Genomic DNA, 23,464 nt, shown 5'->3' on the forward strand with positions numbered 1-23,464 from the left:
TGAAAAATTAGTCAAACTCGAATATAATTTCAGGGGAAGCCAGGATTCCAGGCAAGGCAATAATTTCAGGATCCAAATTTTGGCTCTATTTTTTCTTGACTTTTTTCAAAAAGGTGAAGACAAAAATGTGATCGTTCCCTGTATGGGGGGCCATATGCTGTCTCTTCCTCTCCATCCCGTTGAATTTGAAGATATGCCTCGTGGACCCAACGCAGAGATCTACATGAATCAAATATACATGAGTGATCGGTCTTCTCGTTTACTTTGAAACAGGTTCTTAACCAAATTACAAATAGTTTTTTTTTTATTATACTATGTATGACTGAAATCAAGTTGTTGAAGAAAGCTATCCAAAAATCTTCACCAATCTTGTGAGTAAAAATTTGTTGGTGTGTAGTGTGTACTTTCAATAACTTAGCTATGTTTGGATAGTCATTACCATTAGTTTAAAATTGATATTACCTTGAGAGGAAAAATGAATGAAAATATTCTAATAAATTGAGATGAAAGTATGTTCTTAAATTGCGTTCAATTAGTATCCAAACACACTTGATCATAAGAAACTTAATAACTTTGACCTAGCTTTGTACACTACTTTTTGGGCAGCTTTAACACTGTAGAGTAGAGTACACATTACTCTGATTAAGAAGTTAGTTACTGTTAGTAGTATAGTTAATATTTGAGTTAGTTACATTCTGTTAGAATGAGCTGTCAATACAGCTGTCATGTGAGCTGTCATTACAGCTGTCACATAACTGATTCTGTTAGAGTTGGTAGCTTGCTTAGCAAGCCTTGTATTCTCTATAAATACTGAGATCACTCATTGTAATCTTCACCTTTTCAATCAATGAAATTCAGTTGAAGATTTTCAACATGGTATCAAGAGCTGAGTACGATCCTTGAAGATCTCTCTCTCTAGATTTTCGTTTTTTTTTCCTCTTTCTTCTTCATCACCATGGCTGATGAAGGTCATGCACCAGAAACTGCAGTTCCTGTTCCAGTTGCAGTTCTTCAACCACAATTGGCTTCTTCTTCTCTGGTTCACAAGCTCGTTCTGAAGCTTGATGATTCCAATTTTCTCTCATGGAAGCAGCACGTTGAAGGCATCGTTAGAACTCATCGATTGCAGAATTTTCTTGTTCATCCTGATATTCCTCCTCGATTTCTCAGTGAGGAGGATCGCGTGAATGCAGTAGAGAATCCTGCATATCAGGTATGGGATCAACAGGATTCTGCTTTGTTCACCTGGCTTCTCTCGTCTCTGTCTTCATCAGTGCTTCCAACCGTTGTCAACTGCACTCAGTCCTGGCAGATCTGGGAAGCTGTGCTTGATTTCTTTCAAGCACAATCGCTTGCACAATCGACGCAGCTGCGATCGGAATTGAGATCCATAACCAAGGGATCGAAGACTGCTTCTGAGTTCCTCAAGCGAATCAAGGCCATCGTCAATGCTCTGCTCTCGATCGGAGATCCTGTATCGTTTCGCGAGCACCTTGAAGCGATTTTTGATGGTCTTCCCGACGAGTATAGTCATCTCATGACTATCATCTACAGTCGCGAGTTCCCTTGCACGATCTCGCAAGCTGAAGCTATGGTTATCGCGCATGAAGCGCGTCTTGAGCGTTCTCGCACGCGTCAGTTGAGTGCGAATCCTCCGTCAGCGCTCCTTTCTCAAGCTGCGTCACCGGCGACACAACCTGCACCGGTGTCGTCGTCTTCTTCATCAACATCGTCGCCGACGACCTCTGAGGCTAACTATGCTTCAGGTTCCTCTGAAAACTCCTACGATGATCGTTCCTACGATAATCGCGGCAGTTATGGCGGTTCTCGTGGCGGTTACGGTGGTCGCAACGGCAGTAACAACTCTCGCGGTGGACGAGGAGGAAATCGAAGTGTTCAATGCCAGATTTGCAAGAAGTATGGGCATGATGCTAGTATTTGCTACCATCGTGGTTCATCATCTGGTTCTACTGGTTCTACTGGCATGTTTGGCTTGCAGCCAACTGGTTTTGGTATGCCACTGCCTATGCATTCTCAGATGTTGCCTCAGTTTGGCTTCTCTCCATTTTGTGGTGTTCCACAATTTGGTGTACCTTCTCAGTTTGGTACATCACAGTATGGAGGCTTTCCAAACATGTTTGGTCAATTTCCTCAAGGTTTAGGCATGGGAAATTTTGCTCAGCAGTTTGGTTTCCAACCATCTGGAGGATCACAGTGGAACTCTTCTCAGTTTTCTGGTGGATCAAGACCTGGAAATCCTCCAGTTAGAGCTCCACAGGCTATGCTTACTGGACCTACTTCATCTACTACTGGTACTAACACTCATGCTGCAGCAAATCTTAGCTCATGGTTTCCAGATTCTGGAGCTACACATCATGTTACCAATGATGCCTCAGTTGTTTCTGACAGTGTTTCCCTAAATGGTAATGATCATATCTACATGGGAAATGGACAAGGTTTGCCTATTATTTCTGTTGGACATGCCTCTTTTCCATCTCCTTATCATAAACACACTACACTCACTATGAATAATCTGCTTCTAGTTCCTAACATCACCAAGAACTTAGTTAGTGTAAGCAAGTTTGCTCGTGATAATCATGTCTTTTTTGAGTTTCACTCATCCTATTGTGTTGTCAAATGTCAGGAAACTTCTAGGGTTTTGCTCAAAGGAACTGTTGGTCCTGATGGTTTATACAATTTTGAAGGGATGCATGGTCCAACCCTTCCTCCAGCTTCATCTGTTTCATCTACATCTGTTTCACCAGTAGCTGCTCCATCTGTCTTTTCTGCTTCAGTTCCTTTGTCCAATGTACCAAGTGCTAGCTCATCTTCAAGTGTACCTAGTGCTAGTTCATTTTCTCTTGTGTCTTCTGTTAATAATGTAGATCCTACTGCCTATGACTTGTGGCATTGTAGGCTAGGTCATCCTCATCATGAGGCTTTACATTCTGCTTTGTCCAAATGTAATATATCATTGTCTAATAAAGCAAAATTTTCTAAATGTTCAGCTTGTTGTGTAGCAAAGTCTCACAAGTTACCCTCTTCCTCTTCTACTACTGTTTATGCTAAACCTTTAGAGCTTGTTTTTGCTGACTTATGGGGTCCTTCCTCCATTGAGTCTTCTTGTGGTTACTCTTATTTTTTGACTTGTGTTGATGCTTACTCTCGTTTCACATGGATTTATCCACTTAGGCACAAATCTGAAACTTCCTCTGTTTTTCTTAAGTTCCAAGCTATGGTAGAGTTAAGGTTTAATCTGAAAATAAAGGCTGTCCAAACAGATAATGGCACTGAATTTAAACCTTTACAATCTCATTTTGCTAAGCTTGGCATAGTGCATCGATTGACATGCCCCTACACACACCATCAAAATGGTAGTGTTGAAAGGAAGCATCGCCATATCATAGAAACTGGCCTTTCATTACTTGCATTTGCTAAAATGCCTTCTCAATACTGGGATCATGCATTCCTGGCTGCAGTTTTTCTTATTAATCGTCTTCCTACTGCTGTTTTGGCCAATGAGACTCCTTATTTCAAGTTGTTCAAGACTCTTCCTGATTACAAGATACTTAGGGTGTTTGGTTGTGCTTGTTATCCTCACTTGAGGCCTTATACACACTCTAAGCTGTCACTCAGGTCCAAGGAGTGTGTGTTTGTTGGTTACTCATCATCTCATCAAGGGTACAAATGCATGGATGGTGATGGTAGGATTTTTGTGTCAAGGGATGTTATTTTTGATGAAGTTAAATTTCCCTATCCTACCATGTTTTTCTCTGCTGGGTCTGATTCATCTGCACAAGGAATCCCTTCAGAAATTCCTGTTTTAGCTCCTCAAGTTCCTGTTCAGCAACAGCAGCCTTTTCAAGGTCAAGACTCAGTTGCAGCCTCTTCTTCTGGGAATTTTTCTCAGGGTGAAGCTTCTGTTCAGCAACAATCTCCACCTACACCAGCAGCTACTGCCACTGAAGTAGCTGAAGTAGCTTCGACTGGTTCTTCCTCTTCTGCTCCTATTCCTCAGCCAGTGGGAAATACTCACCCTATGCAGACAAGAGCAAAATCTGGCATAGTCATGCCCAGATTATTTCCAACTTTACTGCTCACTCAAGCTGAGCCAGCTACCACCAAGCAAGCTCTCAAAGATCCTAAGTGGTTAGCTGCAATGAAGGCTGAATATGATGCATTGCTTGCTAACAATACATGGACATTGGTTCCACTTCCCAAGGATAGGAAGCCAATTGGTTGTAAATGGGTTTTTAGGGTGAAGGAAAATGCAGATGGCACCATCAATAGGTATAAGGCCAGACTTGTGGCCAAAGGTTACCATCAAGTCAAGGGGTTTGATTATTCAGAAACCTTTTCCCCTGTGGTGAAGCCTATAACTATTAGGCTCATTCTTTCCCTTGCCATTACTAAGAGGTGGCATATTCATCAACTTGATGTGAATAATGCCTTTTTAAATGGAGCTCTTCAAGAGGAGGTATACATGCAGCAACCAAGTGGATTTCAGCATGAAGACAAATCTCTTGTTTGCAGACTTAACAAAGCTCTTTATGGCCTTAAACAGGCCCCAAGAGCTTGGTTTGACAGATTGAAGTCAGCCCTTGTGAAGTATGGTTTTAAACCAAGTAGATGTGATCCATCTCTCTTCACTTTCTACACTCCAACTTGCTGCATCTACATACTAGTCTATGTAGATGATATTATCATTACAGGCAATTCCTTGCCTCTGGTTCAGAAAGTAGTGCAGAACCTCAACTCTGAATTTTCCTTGAAGCAATTAGGCCAACTTGACTACTTTCTTGGTGTTCAAGTGCATCATCTTCAGGACAGGTCCTTGCTTTTGACACAAACTAAATATATAACTGACCTTCTTGAAAGGGCAGAAATGGGAGAGGCCAAGGGGATCTCTACTCCCATGGTTAGTGGAGCAAAACTCAGCAAATATGGAGCAGATTACTTTGCTGACCCAACTCTCTATAGATCAATAGTTGGTGCTCTCCAATATGCAACTTTAACAAGACCTGAGATTAGCTTTGCAGTTAACAAAGTCTGTCAGTTTCTAAGTCAGCCTCTAGAAGAGCATTGGAAGGCTGTTAAAAGGATCCTAAGATACCTTAAGGGTACTCTCTTTCATGGCCTGCACCTCAAGCCTTGTAGTTTGCACACTCCAGTCCCTCTTGTGGCCTTTTGTGATGCAGATTGGGGATCAGATCCTGATGACAGGAGATCCACCTCAGGCTCTTGTGTCTTTTTTGGTCCCAACCTTGTCTCTTGGAGCTCAAAGAAGCAAACCCTGGTGGCTAGATCGAGTACTGAAGCCGAATACAGGAGCCTAGCTAATACCTCTGCTGAACTGTTGTGGGTTCAGTCTCTTTTGCAGGAGTTGCAGATTCCTTTTTCTCCTCCTAGGGTGTTTTGTGATAACATGGGTGCAGTGGCTTTGACTCATAACCCAGTTCTTCACACTCGCACTAAACATATGGAGCTTGACATCTTCTTTGTGAGGGAAAAAGTTCTCAACAAGTCTCTTTTTGTGCATCACATTCCTTCTGTTGATCAGCTGGCAGATTTGTTTACCAAGGCTCTATCACCACTTCGTTTTGAAACTCTTCGTGGCAAACTCAATGTGATTGAGAAATCACTTTCTCCCCCACCTTGAGTTTGAGGGGGCCTATTAGAGTAGAGTACACATTACTCTGATTAAGAAGTTAGTTACTGTTAGTAGTATAGTTAATATTTGAGTTAGTTACATTCTGTTAGAATGAGCTGTCAATACAGCTGTCATGTGAGCTGTCATTACAGCTGTCACATAACTGATTCTGTTAGAGTTGGTAGCTTGCTTAGCAAGCCTTGTATTCTCTATAAATACTGAGATCACTCATTGTAATCTTCACCTTTTCAATCAATGAAATTCAGTTGAAGATTTTCAACAGAACATGATATTCAGCATGGGCAGGTATCTTTGTGGTGTGGATAGAGCTATAATTCATTTGCATTGTAACTTCATTTTCACCTTTAATTTTTGTTTGTCTCCCTCTTCTCTTTCAATTTTATCATCTATAAAAATTCTTCATTTCTCTCTCTTCTTTCCACTCCATTCTGAATGAAACTTTATTGGTGTGGACATATAAAAGGTATATGTTATTTAAAATATGCTATTTATGTCGTAATATTAATTTGTAAGGTAGTCATTTTAATTTATAAACCAAATTTTCTGTAGTTCATGGTAGCCAAAAACCATTTTATAAGGTTACTTTCAAAAGAATTTAAAATGTTGGGAAATGATAAAAGATACGAAATGAATTTTCATCTCCAATTTAGATTCTGTTTTTTTTCTCTAAGCATAAATATGTCGTAAAATGTGTTTCTTGCATTGTTTTATTGGTGCCATTTAGCACTCTCCTAAAATGTTTTTCTAACCTAGTCCAATGAATATCAGGGAATGCATCTTCTTATGTTAAATTTCACTTAAGAGGATCACACCTAGAATACCAGGTTGAAATCTCATGCTTTCAAACTGTGTTTAATTCTTTTTCCCACTGATAAAATGTTGACATGTTCATTACAAAAATTATTATGTAAACTTGTAACTGCTTATCATTTTTAATTGACAAGAAGATTTTATTTGCAAGACGAGATTAAAACATTATTTAGTCAACACTCTTGTTACTTGTATGACGGTGTATTATATTTGCATATGATATCTTCAAGGGATCTCATTCTTGCGACTAGGGACTAATCAACGACTAATATATATCTAGTGCGAAGAAAAACCTGTTTCTTTTATGAGATGTTCTTCTGCATGATTGTACACATGACAACAACAAAAAAGGATAAATTGTTATTTAATTAAGAACATTTATAAAATTTAACAGTTTAAGTCACGGTAATTGGTCCAAGCAGGAATTGAGCTGCAGGGGATGATTCATTTTGTTCCAGCATCATAACCTTAGGTGCTGCAAGAGTAAGCTCCAGGTCAGGTGCTGTTGCATTTTGGGAACTCTGTACTGCCACATTTGAAGAATGTAGCCAGATAGGCACAGCTTCATGTTCTGCACCAGATGGTTCAATTTCAGATGTGTGATCATCATCACAAGTTTCTTGCTTATCTGATTTGGTTTTTTCTTGTTGAAAGTAATTAGTTATCAATGACAAAGTGGCATCATTCCCAACTTCACATTTAGACCCCTTATCCTTCTGATAACCTTCTATCTTGGTGTTGCTGCTATCAACCTGCCATAATATTCAATGACAATTAGCTAAGAAATAAAAAATAGTTACATTCTTAGTATAGAGAAAAGTACCATTTCAGTGTACTTAATTATAATCATAGCATGTTAGTATAGAATTGATTCGGACTTTAGAATCAATTACAGAAGGATTTCCAAACATGTATCATTAACTGTTATCTATATATACCAAGTCAAAGAGGCTTGAACGTCGCTTCTTGTTAGCTATAGTTGCCAATCGAAGAAAGTACTTCTGAGCATGGCTGGCCACTTGTGTTGGGGTTCTTGTAGTCACAAAGTTTTTAGAGATTCCTCTCCAGTCACCTTTTCCCAGCTTCTCAAGTCCAACAAGGAATATTCTGTGCTCCTCCTCTGTCCAGGGAACTCCTGATTTTGCATACATAAAACATAACAAAAATAAATTATAAATTGTTATATAGTAGATTATTTGAAACATAGATAAACTCATAAACCTGACAGTTGATTAAATGATTCTAAAGACAGAACCAATTCAAGAGAGAAGTAGCTTCTGAGTAACAGAATTGATTATGAGAAAAGAGAAATTGATTCAATCATACTATTAGAGGTGTAGGAGAAAAGAGTAGAAGGAATCATTAATTATATTATGCATATTATTTTGTTGTGATGAAGAAACAAGTATATGTATGGATAAAGGTTAAAACTCATTGTGATCAATCAATATATACCTTTTTTCCTGTCTTGGGGTCGACCTATAAGACCATCTGATAGATAGCCAATAGAGGTTCTATCATCAAAAATGGCTATTCTTGATGAAGAAAACGAGGAAGATGGAGAGGATGGTGAGGGAAAGGAGTCCATGCTAACGCTTTTCTTGATGGTAAAATGATGAGAAGGTGATGAAGAAGAAATATCTAGTTGCACGCCAAAGAGGCGAAGTCCAACGCCTCTGGAAAATGTGCAGGTCCTAGAATTGTGACCAATGTTTCCACAATGTGAGCACTTCCTGCCCATTTTCACTTGAACAAGATTTTCTCAGCTGACACACACTCCTCAACACTAAACTGTGTATGTGTCTGAGAAAGAGATTGGTAGAGAGTAAGAGAAAGAAAGATGATGGCAGAAAAAATGAATTTGTTTGGTGGTATATATTATGATGGAGTAAGATGTGGGGTTAATGAAAGTGGATGCACACCAACAGAAGTTAATTGGATGGACATTAAGCTGATTGTTTATTGAATACTTTGCAAATATATATTTATTTTCCTCTTTATTAAAAAGGGAAAATATAAGATGTATAAACCTTATCTTAATTTGAGCATTTATGTCCTCTAGGACTAGAACTATAAAGGAAAATTTAGTTTGAACAGTAATATGTCATTTAGAAACCTGCTTATATACTTTTCAAAAACGCTAACAACACTCTTATTTATTAGTTTAAATTTATGTGATACCTCATGCTGCATAAATTTCAATAAAAAATAAAAGAATATTGAAAAGAGGGTGTTAGAGCGAGTATTGCTAATACTCTTTTATATATTTTTATGTGTTGATTGGACAAAATCCAAACACTCACTCTAGTGTTGCTAATACTCAAAGGTGGTGTGGCCATAGGCTTTGTTGAGAGCGCTTCACTTCACTTGTCACAACTAATAAGTCGTCAGTCCTTTGCTTGTAGGCTCATAGGATGGGGTAACTTGAACTACACAACATGAGATGATTGTTGTTTGGTATAGGTCGAGTGTGGAGTTGAGAATCTTATCGTAATTTCGACTGAGATATTTTATAGTCGGCCAAGTCGTAAAATCATGAGATGGACAATATACCTTAGCCCTCTAGCTCTGACCTTCGCCTTGAGTAATGGCTGAGCTATGTGGTGTCCAAGGAATTCCTAGACGGAAACTAACCAGAACAGTAGCCTTCTAACTCTTACCTTTACCTCAGGTGATGACCGAGCTATGTGTGTTGGTATTTAAGGTATATCTGGATGGAAACTGACCAAAACAATAGTCTCAAGCTATGAAGTTCACCTTAGATGATGGTCGAGCTATTTGCGTGAGTTTCTGAGGTATGCGTGGATGGAATTTATCCATAACAAGATTCGTACTATTCTTTCATGCTGAAGATTCACATCATCTTATCATGTAGATTGTTTAAAATAATTATTCATTTTTATATGTATTAAATAAATAAATTTCTATAATCATTTATGAAGAGAATAATGGACACAAATTTTCACATGATCTTCTCATGTGATATGAGAACATCACAGTCGGAGTAGTGAACTTCTTTAGAAGGGTTACAATAACCATTCTCATCTTTATTCATCATTCTATTAACTTCTTATTTCTTGTTATAGTTTACTTATTAAATTTTCTTTTCCAAAAGACAGAATTATCAAACCAAACAATTTAGCTGTCACTGCCCTTCAGAATCTACTTAAAGTTTAAAATTTAGTCCATAAATAGCAGGAAAAAGGTAGGAACAATCAACTAATATAATGAGAATGCGAGATTCAATAAAGAAGAGATGAGGATGTTCCCTTTTAGATGGGGAAATAAAGTTGCTTATCAGAAGAGAAATATTGGATATTATTATCTCATCCACCTAGAGAGTGTATTTCCTACTTACATAGTCAATTATTTTAATACTGCTATGATAATTAGGCCAAGCTGTTAAGAAAAATCAGTTCAGATCATGAATTTTATAATACAATTAAATAATTTGAACGGTAGACAAGATGGAGATTGTTTAGTCTTTTGATTTCAGTGGCAGAGGATCCACCGGTTTGTCATCTAACTCAGACTAATTTGGCATTATCATATAAAGGAATCTTGTAGAATTACAATGTTTAATTATTTTGGTGACTCTACAAACTTCAAGTATCTTTAAGCCAACGTATTAATGTTGGTTAAGTTCACGCTAAAATACGAACATAGTATTCATCAAATTTTAGCGTCAATAGTTTCTTTTTTATTTATAAGCCGCGTCAATATATAGTTAAAACATGAGTTGAATAAATGTGCCTAATTCATTCAAAATAATTTTATTGTCTATCCAACTAATGCTTATGGTCAGTAGAAGATGCTAATTAGCATCAGTTGAGTTAACACTACCAATATATAAGTGAAATAAATTTGAATTTTAACATTTTATGTCAGCCGCTACTAATTAATACAAATTAGCGTTAGTGTCTTAACCAACCTTAACATTTCATGCTAAAACGAATCAAAATGGTTGATGTGGAGAAATTGGATTATAGTAAAAAATAAGATGGAAATGTCACACCTTACAACTTAGATTTAATATAATAATATAAACAGATTTGATTTGAAGTACAATACTGACCGCAAATCTCTAGCTTATGTTGTTTTGGGGGGGGGGGGGGGGTAAGAGGTTAAGGGTTGGGGGATGAGGTGGGATTTGAAGATGCACGAATCAAACCCTACTCATTATAATATATCACCATCTAAGTTTTGTAATATGCCATTATGGCACTATCCAATTCCATAATAGCATTATATATTCTCCTTAGGATAATTCACTCTTCCCCATCTTACCAAATTGGGCTCTATACTCTAGGTCATATATAAGTCACAGCACACTCTGATAAATAGTCTTTGGGTAACAGGGTAAGCACTACTCTCAAAATCATATGATGTAAAAAAAATGGTAACGAACAGGGTGGGTTTGCTCACAGGTCAGAATCAATCAAGGATGTAAACTATGATAAGTCATTATTAAATGGATTTTTTAAATGACGCATGAAGAAGTTTGGATTAAATAACTCATCATCTAATCACATTATATTGGAGATAAATGAGTTGGAAAAAAATTAATAAATACAATATAGAAATTTCAACTCACTTATCTCCAATATGATTGGATGATAAGTTATCTAACCCAAATTTTTCTTAGGTCATTTAGACACCCCATTATTAAATAGTCTTATGCTTTTCTATCATATGAGACTAGCTTTTTATGTGTATATATATTTTTTACACAAAAATCAAACCATAAATTTTGCTTAAGGGAATAAAAAATATAATTAACTACAACTATAATTAGAAATCTCATGTTAACTAAAAATGTAGAGTCATTGCCTCTAAGTTGCTTTAGAGTAGATTTAGACTTTACTTAAATTCTAATATGATATTATTTGTTTATTGGAGACTTCTCGTATTATAAGTCACCATGTAGATGTTCAATCTTGTAGAATTATACATTTTAGATGTTCAAACCTGAATGAAAAGATATGTATTAGCAATCTCACATTAAACATTAACTATAGTAGTTGAAAAACTAAGATCCTCCCTCCTAGAACTAACAAAAAATTTAAAAGTAACACTGTGACACTAGCTAATTAAGTTGAAAACACAGCTTGCATCACTAAAATCCATTATCAGGAATGAAGTTATTTTTACTGAATGTCCAATGTACAAGCACTTTGTTCCGAAAGTATTTCAATGTCATGGAATTAGCAACAAGCCAACAGCTACATAAGATGGTGGTAGCCCTACATAACATAGGCACCTCTTGGTGGAGAAGAAGGATTGCAATAAGTATATTATTTTATGTTTTTAATATCGAAAATCATGCAATTTTCTAATGCATCATCGTTCTTCTAATCAATTAAGTGGCTTTCTGATTTTGCAAAGAGTTATTCTCACTGGTAATCGCTTTCTCTAAGTCAAAATCAACAAGGGAAATTAAGTAATAATGATTGTACAGATGAGGAAACCTGTGTATTATTCGACAGTCCAATATTCCTGTGCTGCTCACACAATATTGCAATCATTTCAATAGTTTATAGTGAGTTGATATATCGCTAATTATCAGTGAGAAAATATTATTTATTTAATCACCTTGATTCACATTGAATCATAGTTTATTTCAAGGGTAATTTTTTGGTATTGTCTCAAATGAGACAGTTTCAAAACAGTCTCAAATCAACAAATAAAAGCATGACACATGTTATTTCTATTTTTTATTTTTTATTTTTAATAGTCACAAGATATTCAATCTTTGAACCCCAACATTTTACTAAACTAAATTTTAGTCCCAACTAATTCTCATTATTATACTTTTTCTCAAGATGTAATAAATTATAATTTCGACCGTGAAAAGAGGGTTTGTAGGCGAAAGGCTAGCGTCACTGGCGGCGGTCTGCAGCGAGCGGCGGTGGCGAGAGGCGGCGGTAAACTAGCAGAGATGATGTTAAGGATGAAGTTTCTTTTTTTTTTAACGTGGTTGAATTGTTTTTTACGGTTGTTAAGTTTTTTTTTTTGAACTAACGGTTACAAAGTCAAGATTTGTGATAGTTTTTGAAATACCACATAAAATATTGATTGCTAAAGATTTAAAATATAATTTGATAAATATTATGAGTTAAATCATAATTTATGATATCTTGAGAAGAAAGTATAATAGTATAGATTAATTGGGACTAAAATTTAGTTTAGTAAAATGATGTTGTTAAAAGATTGAATATCTAGTTACTATTAAAAATAAAAAATAATAAAATAGAATTAACACGTGTCATGCCTTAATTGGTTGTATTTGAGACTGTTTTGAAACTGTCTCAAATGAGACAATAGCCAAGAGGTCGTGGGTAACTGTCTCAAGATACCTATTAATTAATATTTTAAATGAACAGAATCTCTATTTTCTTTTCTTCGCATATGTTAAACTTGGGTACTGAATTACGGTTACAATTAAGTGAATTAACCAAAAATAATAAAATAAACATGAAGTTGAATTTTATAACACAAAGTCACATGTCAGTGAAGTAACATGAAATTAACATAAAAGAATTTTATAAAGAAAGGAAGTTTCCCCTGTTTTAGCAATTGGATTTAAAAAATGTAACAATAAAAAAGGGACAACTTATTGATCATAAGATAAAATAAACAAATACTCAAATGATGATAGATTGAGGTATAATGGAAGTTTTTTTAGACTAGATATGCACCGTTGATAACGGTGACAAATCATATAAATGTAAGTGTTTGCATCAAATGGTAAACAGTTGATCACATAATATATTTCATTTTCTATGAGCCATAATCAAATCTCAAATTTCATGAGTAATGAATGAGATGAGAAATTACTTATCACATCACATCTTGTGGTTACAGTAAGCCCAGCCCACACGTAATAACAAGTCCCTGCATTTCATTATCATATTCCAACCTTAACTATTTACAGCTCAGGTTAAATTGACAATCTATCTGCTAATCAATCATGATCGATGCAGTCTAAAAAGAAATTAAAGATGAAAAGAATTGACTAGTGAAATCACAAAGCTAGTTTATTTGTTTACCGAAGAATCTCACGTGTTTCAAGCATTCCATATCAAAATCAATATCTCTTACAAAATTTGTGGCTCACTATTTGGTGTGCCGGGTAGATTAAAAGAAAAGGAAAGTCATGGACTCATGGATTGATTAAAAGAAGGCTTAATACATCAGAAGGCCCCTGAAATTGTAAAGGAAATCAATTCCAGGGCCTGAAAATTTTTCGCATCAAATTGGGTCCCTAATAAAAAAAATTTAATTCAATTAAGGACAAAGTGTGTTTGATGCTGAAGTGTAGCCTACTCAGCTTTTCCACGTGGCATTTTATTTTTTTTTTAATTGAAAAATTCCAAAACTTAATTTATGTGGCTTTTATCTTTTTCTTTAATTAGAAACTAATGTTATTCATTTATTTTTAATTCCATCTCATTTCAATAAAAATAAAACTTATTCTAATTAAATCTTAAAACTAAACCTAACTAACCTAATCTGGAAGGGGAAAAAGCTGCAAGAGACGGAAGAAGAACGCAGAAGAGAAGGAAGAAGGGAAGGAGAGTAATCTCGCCACCACCGCCGCTAGCTTCTACCTCGACATCAACGCCTCCTCCTCTGATCTCCACCACCACGGCTGGCCTCTGCCTCGACCTCAGCCTGGAGCAAGATTATTGATTTTGGGTTTCGATTCCATTGTTCCAAACTCTTCTCCTCTTCTCTTTCTCCTTCTCTCTCTTACTGTGTTCGCTTTCTATCTCTAGGGAAAAGCTTCATCGTCGTCGCAACCATGGAGATCTGAGATAGGGTTTTGGGGTTCTATGGGGATTGTTGGTGATTGGGGGTGGTGGCTTTGTGTGGGTGGGGTTGGGGGTGGTGTGACAGTGTTGTTTGAAGATTTGAGTTTTTCTTTGCAAATTTGGGTTGGGTTTTTTTTTTGATTATGATGTGTTGAAGATGATGTTGGTGGAAGCTTTAGAAGCTTTGAGGTGGTATTTAGCTACTGTACGACAACTTCCCCACTCTATTGGATCAGAAGTGCAGAAGGTAGTTGTAAATGATTTTGTAGAAGCAAGACAAACATATAAGAGCTTAACTCTCCAAGATTTAAGCAGATTGTTAACTATGGGTCGCCTCATGTCCTTAAACTTTGGCAAATGGAATAAACATTAGTCAAGCTATGATGTTAAGTATGAGAGATATGAACCCAAGTAAGATGGGTTCAAGTGTAGAGTCTTTGTCTCATAGTTTCGTTACCCTTCTTCAATCCTTCGCCGCAAACAGAATCTGGGTTCGATCCAGATTTATGAGGTGTGGAACGTCTGGGTTCTCTTGGTTTGATTTTGGGTTCTTTTGGTTTGATTCTGGGTTTGGTGGTATTTGCAGGTGGGGTTTGGAGCTTAATTAGGGCTGAGATGAGTTAGTTAAGGCTTAATTGGAGCTGGGATGATTTAATTAGGAATTGATAATAATTTTCAATTAATCATAACATGTGGCATTATTCAGATTTAAAAAAAATAAAAAAGCCACATGGAAAAGGAGAGAGTGAAAAAATTAAGACACATCATCGGCTGACCTACTTTGTCCTTAATTAGATTAAAAAATAAATTAAAAGGACCCAATTTGATGCGAAAATTTTACAGGGACCAAAACTGATTCCCTTTACAATTTCAGGGGCCAATTGACCCTTTAAGCCTTAAAAGAAACTAATATCACATAAGCAATTCAATTTTAGATGATGTAACCACTTCCCACGAACCTCACATGTACAGTTGTTTAAAGAATTTTCTGTTTATAGAAAATATGTAGATCCAGTTGTACGTTGTCAACCTATAATTTTTTTTAGAATTTGAATTAAGTTTAGTCTGTTTAAAAGTACAAATATGTCCAACTCTACCCTAAATTTTTTTGTTTATTAGTAAAATTAGATCTATCGGAATTTCTAAGATGGTATCCATGTCAAATTCCTAGAATTGGTTATTAAACACCGCTAAAATACAAGTCAGCAGTAGAAGTTTATTCTACAAATTTTCTACTCCATATGTTCTGTCAGTGTATTGAGAAGTTTTATATTGATTAAAGATATATCTAACATAGTTCTTATAAATGATAGAGCAACATTTATCCGTAAATTAATTTTATAGAGTTAGGCTTAACTTCAATTATAAGAAGTTTTGTTTCACGTTTGTGATTTAAAAAAAAAAACTCTATTAGATTCCATTTCGAATGAATCAATAGGCCTTGTGATATACTCTTTGGACATTGTCACGAAATATCATTTTCTGGCACCAACTTTGCTGTTTGGGTATGGAAGAGCTATTGAATTGTTTTTTATTCTTTTATATATTAAATTTAAGAACCACAACAAGTTGGGTTTCTTGTGTGGAAAAACACTCTCATTGGGCTTAAGAAATAAGAACTGTTGGAAAGACAATGACATTGTATTCTCTTTAATTCAAATATGAAGAAGGAAATTATGAAGGCGAGTATATTTCATTGCTATTTTTTTCGTAATTTCCTACAGAGAATTACTAAAAATTGGTAGGAAATTGATCTTTGGTGAATAATTTATTTGTAGGTAAATCTATTTAGAAAATATTTGCAGGTATATCAGCAAGAAAATTCATCGGTACAGCTAAAAAAATCATGTGAAGAATTGTAGAAAATTTGTATGTAAATCTACATATAAAAAAATCCATATGTAAATTTACCAGAAAAATTAAAAATCCTAATTAAATCCCTAGGAAAGAATTTGTAGGTAGATTTGAAAGGAAAAAATTAGGTAAACATGCAGGGACTTTTTGCTGGCAAAAAAGAAAAAAAATATCATAGGTAAAATGGAAAAATTGGCTTGTAAATCCTCAATAAATATTTGTATATAAATTTGTTGGCGAAATTCCTAAAAAAACATAGGTAAATCTATATAAAAATTCATAGGATGAGAAATTTCACAGGTAAATCTGCTTAAGAAATTAGGACTGGCTTTTGTTGCAAGATTTTTTTTTTGAAATCAATTGAAATTTACCCAAATGGCACCACTTGATTCTGTTTTGATTGGAGCACTCGTCCAACTTCAATTCACATATTCTCTTTTTAAATGTATATCAATTAGTTAATGGTCGAATGCATCTAAACATTTGGCCTGAGCCTGAAGGCCTAATTTGTAGACCCAATAAAGTCAAACAATCTAATTATTATTCTTAATCTAAGCTAGAGCCAACATTAGAAAAAAAAAATCTTGATTTAAAAATAATAATAAACATTTAGAAAAAAATGAAGAGAAACTAAAACAATAATCTTTGTGAAACGAGTGTAGTAGTTAAATACTAGAAACAATATTTTCCTCTGATAACAAAAAAATAATACTAGAAACAATACCCTAATTACAAAATAAAACACTAAATAAATGATAAAATCAATGACCCAAATTACATCAATTATCACTATGTTATCCAACTTCCCTCCCTCAAAGGATTTAGATGAAATTCAACCATGACTTGTCCCTACCAAGATCACATGCAAATTTAAAATCTAGTTAACATTGGTAGGTGATAACTTTTGAACTCTTATTACTTCGCTACCAAGATCACAACTCAAATGTATGGAGTACAACAAAATCATCAAATGTTTAGGTGAAAATTAATAAGAGTTTGCACTTAAAGACAGAACAATAGCAATAAAGACATATAAGTGCTACAAAATCCCATCATAAGAACAGAATTGCATAGAGAAAATGTAGAGCTCAGCCAAGAAACTAATAAACTTAATTTGTAGTGGGATACCTTTAATTGATTTTTTTGGGCTTTTGTGATAACGGAATAATGGTCGATCCATGTAGGAGTTACCGAGTTAGAATAGGTTAGAAGTGATCCAATTACCTATAGGCCCAGATGGCCCGTGATTTGAGGGTTTAAAAAGTGTTGACATCATTGACCAAAAAAAAAGTGTTGACATCATTATTATTATTTTTTGAACTAGACATCATTATAAATTGTTGGGAAAAAATGGATTGTCTAACTTAAGCTATAAGATTATTTAATCACATCCTAGTTAGAAGTATAAGACTTTTTTTTGTTACAAATGGAAAGAAGTATAAGATTTAAGCTAAATAAGTTAGAAATTTCATATTTTTTAATTTATTTTTTATAAATAATCCTATTAGTCTTAGAATGAGATTAAATAAGGGTCCTCGAATTATAGTTCAAGTGGTAAGAGCTACGAGACATGTATGTTGGGTGGGGGAGGTCAAATGATCAATCCCTAACGGGTGCAATTTACCTTTCCGATGTACAAAAAAAATATATCATAAGGTAAAGGTATACAACCCAAAAAAATAGTTTTTAGTTATTGTAATATTGGATGGTATGACTTTACTCATTGTCTTCAAATAATCCTACAGGCCTAATTGGTTTAACCATTAACCCATTGACTCAATTTGGTCAGAGACAATTACTGATCCGAGTATTTTAACTACTTCTAATTATTTATTAAAGCACAGGAAATCTATCAACTTGCCCTTTATAGAGTATTTGATTCAAGTCCCAAATAATTCATTTGAATCAAAGTTAATTTCAATTTCAAGCAAACAAGAACATACATCTTTCATGGAATTTTCATTACACTAAGCAAGGAAACCAAAACTGGAATCTTTCTCTGTACAATGAACTAAATCAACTAATAAACATTAATGAGTTCGGATTTCGTTATATTATCCACCTTTCTCCCTCCTCAAAAAGATAATATTTACAACACTTATCCAAAAATCTACAAGTGAAAACTTCAAGCCATTAAGCTTTAAACTTCTGCAGTCTCCACAGATGAAAAAGAAGAATCTCCAACATGCAATTCCCCACAAGACATAATGCTATGTATTCCTGAATTCACTGAGGAGATGGAAATATGATAAGCAATCACATGAGAATGTCACCTTCCAGCATCTTGAGCACCTATTTTGATAAAGTAGAAAAAAATGAGAGATGAACGAACCACTAAATACCAATGCTTTGAAAGAACAGTGAGGCCATAAAACATGTTCAGATGTGTTGCTCCAATTTTTGTTACTCTATAGTAAACACTTGATTAATCATTTTGACACATGAACGATTTTATATTGTCTAACCTAACAATAACATGTGAATTAATTTCCCAACCTGAGACATTCGGGGCCTTATATGTGGATCTCGTCGGATGCACAAAGAGGAGCATTGCAGCATGCGATAAGCCTCTTGATCAACATAGCAGTTCTTTATGCTCGGATCTAATAGTTTATGAATGGCATGTTCTTCAAGCAACGGGCGCGCCTATCCAAATATTTGAACAAACTATGATGATGATGATGACGAAGCAGTAATGATAGGTGCTTGTTTTGAAAGAAAATGCAAAGGTAATTACTCTGTTATTGGCAAAGAGATGAAAACTACATTATAAAATTCAATGTTTCAATCCACATTAAATACTGAAATAAGTAACAAATTGGCTACAAATTAAACTCATGAGTTGCATAAACCATACCCATTCACTGAGGCATTGCTGGCCCCTGGGCCGGTTAATATCCACGGCTTTTCGTCCGGTCACAAGCTCCAGCAGCACTATCCCAAATGAGTACACATCAGCTTTTTCAGTAATTTGACCACTTTGAGCATATTCTGGTGCCAAATACCTACAGAATAGTAACAGTTCCACCATCACTTTTCCAACTAATCAAAAGAAAATAAAGGGGGAAACAAGAGATGAAAAATAATTTGACTTTCATCTGGTAGTACCCAAATGTTCCTATCACCCTTGTTTCTACACCTATATCTCCATCTGGCTGCCACCTAGCAAGTCCAAAATCTCCCACCTAAAATCAATCAGTCAAAGCTAGTTGAGACATAATATTTTAGAAAGCATCATTGTGGACATTTGGCTTCATAGATAAACAGTTTATTACAACAATAGTCAGTGATTGCTGTAAAAAGAATATGAAGCCAATAATATAAACACAAGCAAATTTTGTAATTGAAGAATAAGACGTACTAATGCTTCGAAATCATGAGTGAGGAGGATATTATTAGGCCGCAAATCACGATGCACAATGCAACCCACTCTACATTCTTCATGAAGGTATCTCAAACCACGAGCCGCTCCAACTGCAATTTTTTGCCTTGCAGACCATTTCAGTACATTCGGCATTCGTCCTGCAAACACCATGATCCCTTAAAAATCTTCTTTATAATGGTGAAACCGTGAAAGATGACTACATATGTCATTTGCAATGCATAAATACGTATAGACATACATAAATGTATATATGTGTATACGTATGTATTTATGTATGTAGGGATAAGGGCTACAAGCTTCGTTGACATCAGTACTTCAAGAGTTATTGGATTAATTCACATTCACAGAAGAACTGCCAATTAAAAGACATTTTATTGAGATTATGATGAATCCCATGGCCAAGGTTGAATTAAGATCATTGGATAGATGAACTTTCATTAGAGAATATAATGCTAATTAACTTTTTTCAGATGATTTCACCCTAAGTTATTAGTATGGAGATGCAAAAAGCTTATGATCTAATGAAGAATAAAGTCAGAAGTGAATAGGAAGAACAGCATATAGCAATCACCGGTACAGGTTATTAATGTAGCATAAAATACTTCGGATTCAAAGGAATTTACCATAGAGATGGGAATCCAGAGATCCATTGCAGAGATATTCATAAACTAGCAATCTTCTTCCATCCTCCACACAAAACCCAATTAGCATCACAACATTACGATGCTGTGCACAGCTCAAGACCTCAACTTCTGAGCAAAACTCTTTATCTCCTTGAGTACTTGCTAATTTATACTGCTTGACGGCAATGATCTGTCCATCAGGTAGGACACCGCGGTGTACAGAACCAAAACCACCTTCAGCCAAGAAGTTTTCTTGTGAAAAACCACTTGTGGCAAGTTGCAACTCAGCAAATGTAAACCACCTTGGAGGATTCCCAAATACAGGCGCCTTGTGCTGGCAAATAGAGCATAATGGGGGTGATCCAGGAGCTGCACTTTTGGCTAGTGAAATTGCTTCTCTAACACTTTTGCTAAAGTTCATATCAATTTTACAATTAAGCGCTCCTAAAATGGGATCTTGATCCAATTTTGTTGTGAATCTCTGAAGCAAAGCTTCATAGGTAGAAATCAAAGCCTTGTCACTTGAACTTTGTATACTCTCCTCATGTAACTCACCATCTGCACAAATTACATTTTCTATCCATGGCTGAAAGTATGAACTTTTTGATGATAAACTTAGCTTTTCACTCTCTGAGTCGGATTCAACCTCAAGGTTTGTCAGACCCTCGTGAACAAAGGGAAAACTTCTCATTCGTCTTTCATAGTTATCAGAGTGGAAAAATGGGGAAGTCCAAGGATCTGAGCTTGATATCGACGATGTTCCAACATCAGTAGCAGTCAATGGCGGTGACCCTGACTCTGGACTGCTAGCAGGAGTAACAGCTGGACCTTTAATTCTATCTCGATGTTCAGATTTTTCTTTTAAGTTTCTTGTATATGAATTAGGCTCCAGAGACAATGGACAGTCCCTGTTGAGATCAATCTTTGGAAAACTATTCAAATTCAAGCGTAGAATCTTCGGGTGAGACCGCTTCATAACAACAATGTTGCAATGCAGCTCCTCCATGCAGTATTTCTTTTCATGCTTCACTTTTCTGCAATTGTGGAAGAATGAATCATAGTTCTTCAGTCCATAAGAAACTTGACCAAATTCTAAGCAGAAACAAACTTTTACCAATGGCATTGCATAATGCATATCAACAGACTCAACGAACAGAAACCTTAAACAAGAAAAAAGCCTCTAACATACAATGTGAAAATACAAAAGTACTTGTTATATTTATTACCTGTCCAATATAATCCAGCTTGACTGAACTCTCTTGGCCTCAGCAGCGACTGCTCCGCATGAAGAGCCAGAAAGAATCTTCACTCTGATCTTTATCTGTTTAAGTATTTAACAGGTTAGAATAGCTGAATTCCAAACATAAATAAAAAAAGCATATATGGTGAAGTTATTACATAATCATGTTCCAACCTTATCTGGATCGTAGAAGTCATGGAGTTGAAGCACTAATTGAGAACAAGAATTTGTGATAACTTCTTTCTGATCTGAAGCAGTTCCTAAACGAGATGCCCAATGACTAGTGGCACAATCAGTAGTATATCTTGAAAGACTCCATACCTTCCTGCCTGGAAATGCACAAATTATAATCAAACATGAACACTATGAGCAGAACAAAGTGCATGTTTGTAAATCCTTCCACAATTGATTTTGAAGTCAGAACCAATTCTGAAAAGAAGCTTATCTGTGTAACTTCTGAGTTTCAGAATTAATTCTGAGGAAAAAGAAGTTTTGCAATAATTTCCAGATTGTTCAGATCTCAAGGAACACTCTCTAGGTCATCTCATCAAGCTCACATTACACAGTCAAAGGCTCACAGCTCAATTTTGTAAAATGTTATGTTCAACCTCCCTAATTGTATTAGTAGTGCCAAATTTTCAATAAGTCACTTCTTAATTCTACTTTGCTTTTTTTTTTCTGAGCTTTACAGAGTACATGTCTGGAAATCCTTCCACAATTGATTTTAAAGCCAGAATCAATTCTGTGAAAAAACTTTTCTGAGTTCTAGAATTAATTCTAAGAAAAAAGAAACTGATCTAAACATGGTAAAAGTCATTGATACTATGACACACATGGAGTAAAGAAATTATATAAATGCAGCATTAGCATAAGCAATTGAAGATAAATTGAAAGATTATAATGAATGAAAGTAAGCAATTAAACCTGAGGACGTAGCTGGAATGACAACAAGTAACTTAATGCAATCCCCTGGTTGAACAACATGAGTCAAAGCCCACACCAAAGCTGTCTTTGAAATATCTCTGGAAGCTTTAACTGCAACCACCACCACTTTCCCTGAAACCTCTGAAGAACCCATCTCTCCTTCATAGCAATCTTTGAGGCTGGTCATCTCAAGTTCTCAACTTGCCAAGGAAAAATCACTATCCAGAAGTACCAATTTGAAATTTATCCATCTGAAACTCTAGATCAGCTAAAAGATTGCAACTTTGGCAGCTGTGAACAGTAACAACAAAAAACAACCTCTGAAACCAAGGTTCTTTTGTGCTACCAAGAAGAAAAAAGTGGCAATTTTTTTAATAAGAGTGTAGTACAACACAGACTTCAAGGTGCTTTAGTTAACTACCTTCTAGTTAAAGCACTTATTCAAGTGAAAATTCATGCAATGACAAACAAAGCATGCCCATTTCATGTTGAATTGGTGGGGTTATGGAAACAGAATCTGGTTCAGGTAAGCCAAGCTGGGTGGGCTACCCCATTTTTGTTGGCATTTTCTTGTGACAGTTTGTGCATATAATCATTGTGATTAGTTTAGTCACACGGAAAAGATAAAGGAAGGAAGGACCTTTAATTTAAAACAAAAGAAACAAAAAGAGGATAATCTTAAACAAGCAATGACACCAAGAAATGGACAAAAAAATTGTGAGAAAGTAGAGACAAATCTTTTCAACAATTGTCCTAATCCAAAAATTGAATGAAGAGGATAACACTTACCATTCAATTTAGAGCTCTTTTTTCAGCTATGTTTGAATATATGTCGGCACAGTGTAAATGAAAGTTAATATAAATTAAAAGTAAACAAAACTTTATTTATGGATTAAAATAAAAGTTCGTTTATGTTACGTTGAACTTAATCTAGATATACACTTTGACAATTCAAAAATGTATAAGCTTTTTTGTTACCAAAATTAAGAAAATGAAGAAAAGGTAATGAGCTGTGTAAAATGTGTCGCTTGAACCGAGGGAAATGGATATTAGAAGTACTAATAATGATTAATTATGTTATGAGAATGTGCTAATACAGGGTTTTACTTAGAAATCACTCTCAGAAATCTCAAATAGCGTGAT

At 35.3% G+C, this 23,464-nt stretch overlaps 2 protein-coding genes across 2 annotated transcripts; both read right to left on the minus strand.

Moving 5' to 3' along the window:
- Positions 1 to 6,758: 6,758 nt before the first annotated feature.
- On the minus strand, positions 6,759 to 8,350 carry LOC130713408 (transcription factor MYBS3-like). The gene is made up of 3 exons (XM_057563177.1): positions 7,937 to 8,350; positions 7,420 to 7,616; positions 6,759 to 7,233 (listed from the first exon to the last, which is right to left on the minus strand). The coding sequence occupies exons 1-3, from the start codon at positions 8,220 to 8,222 to the stop codon at positions 6,877 to 6,879; spliced, it is 840 nt and encodes a 279-aa protein (XP_057419160.1). The 5' UTR covers positions 8,223 to 8,350; the 3' UTR covers positions 6,759 to 6,876.
- Positions 8,351 to 18,044: 9,694 nt separating this feature from the next.
- On the minus strand, positions 18,045 to 22,945 carry LOC130711820 (inactive protein kinase SELMODRAFT_444075-like). The gene is made up of 9 exons (XM_057561580.1): positions 22,322 to 22,945; positions 21,572 to 21,726; positions 21,384 to 21,478; positions 20,158 to 21,191; positions 19,511 to 19,671; positions 19,258 to 19,334; positions 19,007 to 19,154; positions 18,646 to 18,795; positions 18,045 to 18,441 (listed from the first exon to the last, which is right to left on the minus strand). The coding sequence occupies exons 1-9, from the start codon at positions 22,506 to 22,508 to the stop codon at positions 18,406 to 18,408; spliced, it is 2,043 nt and encodes a 680-aa protein (XP_057417563.1). The 5' UTR covers positions 22,509 to 22,945; the 3' UTR covers positions 18,045 to 18,405.
- Positions 22,946 to 23,464: the final 519 nt, after the last annotated feature.

The sequence above is a fragment of the Lotus japonicus genome, chromosome 4, assembly GCF_012489685.1.
Source record: "Lotus japonicus ecotype B-129 chromosome 4, LjGifu_v1.2".
NCBI lineage: Eukaryota > Viridiplantae > Streptophyta > Magnoliopsida > Fabales > Fabaceae > Lotus > Lotus japonicus.

What these genes read in the sequence shown, in the direction of transcription:
- LOC130711820 (XM_057561580.1), bottom strand. Translation starts at nt 22,508, where the DNA reads ATGACCAGCCTCAAAGATTGCTATGAAGGAGAGATGGGTTCTTCAGAG. An exon ending in CATTCCAGCTACGTCCTCAG is followed by an intron (nt 21,727 to 22,321) that starts GTTTAATTGCTT and finishes GTGCATTTCCAG; the next exon opens with GCAGGAAGGTATGGAGTCTT. An exon ending in TCTGGATTCCCATCTCTATG is followed by an intron (nt 19,672 to 20,157) that starts GTAAATTCCTTT and finishes TGGTGTTTGCAG; the next exon opens with GACGAATGCCGAATGTACTG.
- LOC130713408 (XM_057563177.1), bottom strand. Translation starts at nt 8,222, where the DNA reads ATGGGCAGGAAGTGCTCACATTGTGGAAACATTGGTCACAATTCTAGG. An exon ending in ACCCCAAGACAGGAAAAAAG is followed by an intron (nt 7,617 to 7,936) that starts GTATATATTGAT and finishes ATGCAAAATCAG; the next exon opens with GAGTTCCCTGGACAGAGGAG. An exon ending in GTTCAAGCCTCTTTGACTTG is followed by an intron (nt 7,234 to 7,419) that starts GTATATATAGAT and finishes ATATTATGGCAG; the next exon opens with GTTGATAGCAGCAACACCAA.